Below are 9,461 nucleotides of genomic sequence, written 5' to 3'. Positions count from 1 at the left end.
ACCCTCACAGAAATTCGACAGGTTGGTCAAGCATCACTTCCCCTTGGGGAGGCCACGCTGACTGCCCCGAGGACTTGCTTGTCCTTTGTGTGCCTGGAAGTGCCTTCCAGGATTTGCTGTTCATTGTGTTCCCAGAGACCGAGGTGAGGCCGACCGGCCTCTCAAAGAATCAGAAGTCAGTCACCTAGAATTACTAACTCACGGAGATCTGTTCCTAAACTCAAGCAGGCAGTCTGCCTCAGCTGCTTACGGAGCCCGATCCAGTCACAGCATGACCTGTCTCCCAACAGAAATCAAGAGGCAAGATCTTTTTGTTGCCAATATGAACTTATGTCATGAGACAGCAAGTTTCACACAGAAATGTAACTGTGGAGAATATTTCTGTAATTCACGATGTACTCAAAAGTTAAGAGATGAAAAATACTGGATAGAAAGTTGCCAAAGGGTGGAATCCTCACACCCTGCTGCCACTATTCTGGTTAGGTTGACTCATATCTTTTAGATGTAAAAAATAACAGTAAGGACCAGGAATAACTGCATTCGTGCAGAACGTCACTCTCTCTTATTCCAACAGGAAAGCGTTGTAGTTACCCGATGGATCTGGTTCTTCCCACATATCAGTCCACTCCCAGACAAAGTACCTGCTGCTGGAACCGATAGGGCAGCCCGTGTGGAAACACAGCTTTCACCTCCTCGAGCGGAATGCTGTAGTGGCGGCCCTCATGCTGCCCGGTGTGCTTGGCCTGGGAAGGTAAAACACCAGCTGTAACACTCAGGAAAGTCTGATACCTCTTTTCTGGATACAGAAGGCCTGCGAGAGCAGAACTGGGAGGGAATGCTCAATCAAAGCAAGTACCTACTTACTGAGAGTCAGAACTGGCATATTAAAGTACAGCAGGAATTGTAGCAGCAGGACACTGCTTAGGAAGAGTCTAAAGCAAGGACATCCCACCGGGCAATAAATAAAGGGATTCCTTGAGCTTGAGTATGAACCGTGGTGTTTTGATTCCATCTCAACCGAAAATGGAAGCAAGAGATTGGCATGCACAAGAATAAAGAGTGGCACCAGTGGCCCTATGATTCAGGAATTTATCTAATCTTTCATTAGTCCACTTGTACTTCTGGCCACCACAGTATCTTAACAGCAATATGATCCCCTTTTGAGTTATCTGCTAGGTTCAAATTTACATTAAACCTGTGACAAAGTTTTCTGGTTTGTTCCTTGCTGTTACCTCTCAATAGTAATTCCTAGTTTGCCTTGTTGACTACGACTGGTTGCTTCAGAACTCATCATTTGTTCTCTGGGGCAGTAATTTCAGGACCTTGTTGTGACCTAGTAGTCAGTATTATTCCTCCAGTGGACCTGCATTGTTCTGCACTGATTTATAGTGATTACTTGAAGATCTCTGACTATGCACTCTAAGAAACAGCTGTTACTGGTATCTGAAAATTTAATACCTGTTTCATGCCTTGGTATACATCCTTGTTTTTTCCCTTCATTATTCTATTCTTCTACCATGCAATACTTGCAAAGCACTTATTTATTTACTCTTGATCTAGTCATCAAGTTTTTGTGTCTTGTATAATTAGGAGATTACACAGAGACACTATTCTGCAGTACATCCTGTGTGATTTTTACCAACTTTTGTGGCAAGCTTTGTCTGGCTTTTTTAGCAGCTTTGTGCAAAGCTTTGAAACTCTTCATGTCCTGCTCTATACTTTCTGCACTTTTCCATGCATTTAAAGTAAAAATATCCCCCTCTTTATTCTTGTGCATGCCAATCTCTTGCTTCCATTTTGGTTGAGATGGAATCAAAATGTAAGAACTTCCTTGTTGTCTTTATTTTGCCTAATAATGATTCAGGAAAAGTAGTTTTATTTACTATTTAGAAAGAAAAAGAAGCTGTTGTTATTTCTGCCAGCTTTAGCAGATTTGGGGGTTGATCCAGACCTTCCTTGTATTCCTTATTAGCTCTGGTGTAGACACAGAGCTTAATTTACTGAGGCCCAGAACAGATGAGACAATATGGGCCTGGGCTTGGTCACTCACGTGTGCAGCCTGGCTGACAAATGGTTTGACAGAAGGAATGGATGGGGAGAAAACCCTTGTGATGAGTACTGCTACCCTGACCTGGCTGTCCTCCTCACGCAGAACCACGTGAGCAGCTGTACCTACAGGTTTGACTAGTGCCTGCTTTTGCCATGAATATTTTGCTTTTCCCTCGAATATTTTGCTTTTCCCATTTTCTTGATGGACTCTTCATGCACAACTGCTGCAGCTCTGTTGCAGACCCATGAATTCTCTAGCCCCAGGATTCTTGCTACATGTTAGTCTCCTTCCCTTTCTTCAGATTTTCAGTGTCTCAGCATGCAACATGCCTGTTCTCTTACCTTCTGCCCCCCTCCCCTCTGAGAAGCCCATGGTAACCACAGCCCTAGTCCATAGCTGGCTGAGGAAGGTACCTGGGCTCTGTGGCTCACCTTGGGGCAGCTGTAGGATTCGACGTACCCAGAGGTTTGCTGAACTAGTTATAGGATGAAACCGTTTGGTCACTTCAGCAAACTGCTATCTAAACTGCTTGAGTCGCCAGTCTGGTGTTTACTGGTCAGTAAATCTTAGCAACAGGAAGAAAATTTTAAAAACCTGGGAGATGGACTGAATGACTGGATGTTACTGGGAGATGGACTGAAGAGGAGACCTATGAAGAAAGACTTCAGTCTTTTTCCAAGCAGAGCTGTATTTCAAACTCTGGGCTGGATTCCCTGGAGTTTTGCTGCACGTGTTGGTCACAGAGTGACAGGACCTGTGCTGGTGCAGTGCTACCCATGGACTTGAACAGAAGAGCAGTACTCCAGAGATCATTTTCGTTCTCAGTTTCATCACTGACTCACTGCATAACCTTGGGGAAATTCCTTCACTCTTCAGCTCCTACATCTGAGAAGTGGGTCAGTATCTTTAACCTCATATTTAGTGACTCTGAGTTTTGCTAATGGAAAGGTGTATAAAAGCTAAGTCTTATTAAAAATTTAGTTTTCATCTGGTCTTCTTTATCCATTTTTAATGGGACTTTACGGTGCCCCAGTATGGGTGCAGTCGGAGCTCTCAGAGCCACAGAGCCTCTCTGCTGCAGTCCCCGACCTGCGGCCCAGCCAGTCCCAGGAACGCTGATCTGACAAATTAATAAGCAATGGCGCCTGTCGCCAAACATCAGGCACATGAAGTCAGAATGCCAAAGCCAGTTGCCTGGCAACGTAAATGGTAGGCACAGGACAGTGGGGACAATCCTTGCCATCTGGACTCTTCTGTGCAATCTATAGACACACTCGCATCACGTGAGTAAGATCATCTGCATGCTGCTGTTTCCATAGAGACCCCAGAGGAATCAGTATTGAAAGACTCCAATTACAGAGGCAGCAGAAAAGCACCTCAAAGGCTTATTCCATTCATTTATTCCACTTCATTTTGTGCTTGAGACAGAGAGTGTGAGGCTGGAATTATGATGCTGGAGAGCTGTGCTGTGCTGAGGTCATCTGGGGTGTGTTTTTTATCCCCCTTCACAGCCAATTTGAGGAGGTTAGTCAGGGAAGAATAACCCTGGAGTTGAAATTAATGGTGTCTGATGACAAGCTAAGCCACATCTGAGCTTCTACAATACACAGTCTATCTATCTCATCTGTACAACTATAGAGAAGGAATCAATACTTGCTCCCCGGAGCTTTCAGGCAGAGGACCAGCCCTGTCTTGTTCAAACCCAGGCAGGTGCACTGCACAGCCACGGCCTGTTTTCCTTTGGGCTGGGGATCATGGTCTGGACGCCTATTATTAGGCCTGTGTACTCCCCTCCTTCCAGTTTACCAGAACAACCCAATCCCAGTAAGCACTCCTGGCTCCAGCATGTCCACAGGCAGACTGACAGAACTCAGGCGCTTGCTGTCTGACAGTAACACTTGTGGCAGTAACTCACCGGGTCGTTCTCACTGGTATAGAAAACTCCTCTTGGTCTTTCTGACAGTGTTTGGACATCCTGGCTGACCACGGAACTTAAGCAATCCTTGGCTGCCGTATGGAGGGCATACCCATGGTCCAGCTAGGGAAAGAAAAAGGCAAACAGACAACAAACTTCTTGGCAGTCAAAGATTACCAGTTGAAAATCCAGTTAGTGGTTTGTTTTGTACACTCACTGCACGCACATTATGATGGGGTCAAGGTAGCATGCAATACAGAATAAAATTCTCTGCAATTAGAATAAAAATTCATCATTAGAATGTAAATTTATCATGAAAAAACCCACGCTTTAGAACCACATTTCACATTTAGATGCCTGCTTCTAAACCATTTCCATTCAATTAAGTCTGCTACCAGTTTAAGTCATGTAGACAGCCCAGCCCTGTCCCCTGTCCCTTTCCAGATTGCTTAAGAGCACAAGTAGAGCCATTAAGGTTTTATTGCTGGGCAGTTCCCACAATATTTCTGCCTACACCAATGAATAGTAGCTAGTACCTTGAAAATTCAAGCTGTCTAATAATCCATAATCACCTTAATTATTGAGGGATTAGTGCAGTGCTGCCCACTATTTGATATTTATAATTACATTCCCTGCACTGGTTTTCCTAACTGTGTCCCTGCATACAGACTCTTTCATTATAATACAGACGTGGCTGAGAAACTGAAACAGCCAGCTAAGCTGATTAATTCTTTTTTCCATAGACAGACTGCTGAAGCATGCCTGTAAAGCCTAGCCAAAATAGGCAAGAAAGTGAGTAGTAGAAGGACAAGCACTTTATTATGCTATGGTGAAAGAAAATATAAGCATTCGTCAATGAATAAAAGTGTATTCTCCAAACAGAGGCTGTGACCAAAGCCTGCAGAACTGAAAGCCACCCTTCATATTACTGACTGGAACAGTTGCAGGCTCCAACTGTAAACAGAGCAAGTAGTTTCCTATTTTGTCTGTCTGCTAAGATGAGAGTAGCCATAAACTCAAGTTTAGAGACAGGAACAGCTGTTTCAGTTCTCCATGGCATGAGGCAATTCTGCTGTCATCCAAGTTTTCCTCAGGGGGTCATTTGAAAGCCACAAGGGCTCAGAAGAAAGTGTAATGTCGGATTACCCCACATCCCATGTTAAACACACAATGGACTCCTGAATCAGCATTTCAGCACTCACTCTCCTTTTAGGGAAGGAATTAAACCAGTTTATAACTCAACACGAGATACCTGTATAACATCCTGCAGCGTGAGTATGGGAGATCACTCAACATTCACTTCTGTCACCGCATTCTTGTTCCCACAACATTCTTTTCCTCCTCAAATCCAGACGATCAGTTAGGATGTCTTATTTGCCATGCTTAAAGTCCACAGAAGCGACAATTTACAGCCTCGAGCAAGGCACTAAGATGCTAATTTAATACGCGAATATCTAGAGCATGCAGCTATTGTCGCCTGTTCACCTAGAAAATGTCAGCCTGAAGTCATTCCTAGTCTGGAATCATAGTCCCTCTCATTTTCTTTGCACGTCCTGCATTCCCTCCTTCTCAGGTCTCAAGTGAAGGTCTTGGGGCTGTGAGCTTTGCTCACTTAAAATAAAGGGCAAGTTTACTGCTGTGTGGACATCCTTTCTCTGGAGTACCATACAAATCCTTGTCCCTGACCTGTGTAACAGTCAATGAAAATTAAGGAAGGATTAACTTCCCGAGTGTGTTCAGTTTTCATGTGTGCCTAGATACAGCTCAAGACTTCAGCTGAATGATACTTAGTCAAACCAATATTACCAATACCACTTTTTTAAAGCACCATACCAGATCAGCAGGAGTTGGATTCCCTATGGTACAAAAGCCAGTTCCTAGTAAATTCTATGAAGGGAGCACAAGACAGCACAGCAAGACAGGGTGCAAGTGTGAGAAGGACTTTGTCTTCAAGTCCAGTCCTCTGTTCTTACAGCCAAGTATGTAGAATTTCTATTTTTCCATCAGAAGAACATACCCCATTTTTAAATTACTATGTCTTTCTCCTGCAAGGATACCATTTTAGAACATCACTTCTTTGAACTTTAGCACGATAATGTCTTTCTCAAAATCTCCGTGTAGCCTTGTAGTGCTTTGGAACTTTTCCTTTGTGGACTGTAGCCTGCACTGGGCTGCAGAAGCAGCTTCTCAGTACTTGGAGACACGCGAGCCTTCCTAAGCCTCTGCAGTGCTACAAAATCAGCATAAGCTCCGAGGGTAGTGAATCACACTACTCACAGTTATCCTGAATTTGAGATAAAGACTTGCATTTTGTGAATTAGTTTCCATTTACAAAATTCATGCAGAAGTCCATCTGCATTTTTAGCAGGCTACAGGAATACCTTTGAGTGACCTAGAATACCACTGCTAATGCATTATATATTCTGACTTTATGCCGCTTGATCCCCCCTCCTGAACAAAAGACAGTGGCTTATCACTGATCCCCTCGACTTCTGGCATTCTGCACGAGACATCTACCTTTCTGACTCACTGTAGAGCTCTGCGTAGTAAATCCTAACGTGTACGTAAGGCTCTCAGATGTTCACATCATCTTTTAACACCGTTTATCCTAGTAGTGTAGAGTGGATTTTATAGTAAGTTTCCATCTGCCAAAGGACAGAGTAGTCTAACTCGGATCCCTGAAATGGCAGCAATCACGTGGTACATGGAGATTAATCACAAAGTCATGTGCCATAAGGTGGAGCTGTTCCTACATGTTTTCACATATCTTGGTCTCTAGAAAAGACTGTTTATTTCATAAAGGCTGCCATCATAAGTACAGTACTGTACAACCAGGATCTCATCTCTGGAAACCAGTAGTTCCACAGTCATCCTATCTAATTATGATTTATCCTAAGCACATCACTATGGACTAGTGAAAAAGCATTTAAAAGACAACAGCAAACAACTGAAATTCTTTACCGTTAGTAAGCCGTTCCAGATATGCAACATCAACTCATTCTGCTGTTTATAACATAAGGAGGCTTTCCTGGTAACGTAGTGCTGCAGTGTTGTGGCAGAGCTAATAGTACAACCTCCACCTGAAGCACTGAGCCCTTGGGCAAATGTTCTTCCCACCAGCAACCCAGGCTTTGTGAGGGGCTGGTGCTTCTGTCCTTCCTTTGTGCTCTCCAGCAGCGCAGAGCAAGTAGATTCTCTGTTTTCTGAGAAACACTTGCATTAAAGATGGAGAATTTCGACATTCTGGACATTGCAGAATGCTAAACTTTAACAAATGTCTCATTGAAGCCAACTCTCCCGGCTTCTTGCTCATTCTCTCTGTAGCCGTGGGAGAGAAACGTAAACGCAGTCACGCACACAAACTGTCTCTCCTTCCTTTGCCCATAATGGGAGTTTATGCAGCCAGCCTATAGGAGGCACCGGGTTTTTGATGATCAATGTAAGAAGAATCTCACTTTTTACAGTTTGTAAATTGTCATTGCAGTTCACAGGACAGCTGAAATACTGGAAGCAGCATAGTGCTATTACAGAACTTACCCAGAGAGGATGGTGGACAAGACCTTTCAGACTTCTCAGCATTTTTCTGCAGAGACAGAAGTGGATTTTTTTAGGGTTTTTATTATGTTTAATGGCAGAGAATTGTTCCTGCCTAACGAGCTTAAAGCCTAGGCACACAGATAATTCAGAGAAGCTGTCAGAATGCTCTGCAGCAATACAGTTGACTATTGATAATCAGCATTATTTGCCTAATAAAAAAATATTCCATTAATTATGTTGCCTTTTTTCCAAGAGACATTTACCAAAAAACCTTACAAGCTTTCATTTGATTCATCTAGTGAGGAGAACAGATTTTTTTATTGGGGAAGGGCATCTATTTTATCTGCAGCTGTTAAAGCAAGAGGAAGGGCTACACAGTGATCATTTTGAAGAAACTTGAATAATGCAGAGACTGAAGATGCTTCTGTGTCTCTGGCTTCCTCCTAATCATATATTAGTATCTACTGCTCAGCTGTCTTTGATTACAACAAGAGAAAAAACAAAACACTTGAACAATTAAGAATTGTGATGCAAAAATAAAGGCAAAAAGCTAAGTAAATTAGTTAAATCTGTCATCTGTGCCAGCATTCAAGGCCTTCTTCATAGCACCTTCTTAGGAGAAAATAATGACAGTACCTAACAATGATGCTTTAAGGGTTCTTGGTTGCACTAAGGTACACAATGAATTCAGAGTGAGATAATTACCTTTTAATTCTTTAGGAGGAATAGCTGTCTTAGTGAAATCGGTGGTTAACTGCAGTCTTAATGCTAAGCAAGACAAAGATGATTTAACTGCATAGAATAGCATCTACAACTGTTACTGCATAGAATGAGGAAACTCCACACTAAAGGATGTTAATTTTGTAAAGGTGCTCTACATTCATTCATCTAACAATCAGTGCACAATACATATTTTTAAAAAAAAGCCCCGGTTTTGCTATTTCGAGAATAATGTGAAGATAACAGCCTGTGAAGGCTTTTTTAGTTATTTGTCTTTGCCATGCTAGCATGTACAGCAGAAGAGGAAGCAGAAATTCCGCTCCACATGAGAATGTATCCCGTTTGTTTCAAATGACAGTTTTAATAGTAAAGAAAGTAGGGATGGGAAAGCTGTTTTCTCAAGCACAACTTGTAAAAATAAAAAAAAAAAAAGTAAACCCTGAAAGTTTCGGTTTGTTTTGGGCACCCCTAACATTCTGACAGAGCTCCTGAATGATTGATTACTTTGCCACAAGTGGTAAGGGCTCTTCTCTAGGGATTGTCTGTCTGTGGGAGGGGAGCTTTAGCAGAACAGCAGATTAAAACTGCAGCCACCTCACTGATTTGTACCTGGGTCAAGTTACAAAGCTGACCTAGTCAGCGTACTGTTCCATTGTAGAAAAAATACTTGGCTGCTTGTGGTCTTTAGGAAAGGACTTATAGATCACAATATAATTTGCTAGCAAAAATTACACAAAGAACCCCGAAAGTGCTATCTGCAGACATCATTTGGTAATCCTAACCGATCACCTCTCCAGACTACATTAAAAACAAGTTTCTGGTTGCTTGCGGGCTGTGATTTACTACTGGCTTCAGGAACCTGAAGCCAAGTGGCAGAAACACAGGAGTAAAGACGGAAACAACTTTGAGCTAACCAGAGCGTTACTGTCTTAGGACGAGTGATGTCTGCACGCCCGCGGCTGTTCCAAGGACCTTTTCCCCACTTTTCCTTCCCATGTGCTCTGCACCGTTCTCCCGAATTCTCTTTTTCTAGACATACACAGGACTGAGGTAACAAAGGGGCATAAAGTTACATCACCCAACCTGATCTAGAAACGGGAGCCGCTAGAGAAAACCGGTAGAAGTGAAGTTCTGTTCGTAAAACCTGCGGAGGGAACTAAAGGAAACCGGCCCGCCTTCCCCTCCCGCCTCCCGCCTGCCCCGGCTCCCGGCAGCCCACAGGCGCCTTCCCTCGGCCTC

At 43.2% G+C, this 9,461-nt stretch overlaps 1 protein-coding gene across 1 annotated transcript in view; it reads right to left on the bottom strand.

Annotated features, from left to right (window-relative positions):
• Positions 1-9,453, bottom strand: part of DAP3 (death associated protein 3) — a 13,625-nt gene extending 4,172 nt beyond the window's left edge. The window contains exons 1-4 of the mRNA XM_026863927.1: positions 9,137-9,453; positions 7,503-7,548; positions 3,966-4,088; positions 627-743 (exon numbers count right to left, since the gene is read on the bottom strand). Coding sequence (XP_026719728.1) covers positions 627-743; positions 3,966-4,088; positions 7,503-7,544 — 282 coding nt within the window. The 5' untranslated portion in view covers positions 7,545-7,548; positions 9,137-9,453. The remainder of the gene's footprint in view (positions 1-626; positions 744-3,965; positions 4,089-7,502; positions 7,549-9,136) is intronic.
• Between the last annotated feature and the right edge of the window lie 8 nt (positions 9,454-9,461).

Source organism: Athene cunicularia (genome assembly GCF_003259725.1).
Source record: "Athene cunicularia isolate RWA chromosome 25 unlocalized genomic scaffold, athCun1 chr25_part1, whole genome shotgun sequence".
Taxonomy (NCBI): domain Eukaryota; kingdom Metazoa; phylum Chordata; class Aves; order Strigiformes; family Strigidae; genus Athene; species Athene cunicularia.
This window is presented reverse-complemented; position numbering and strand designations above follow the sequence as displayed.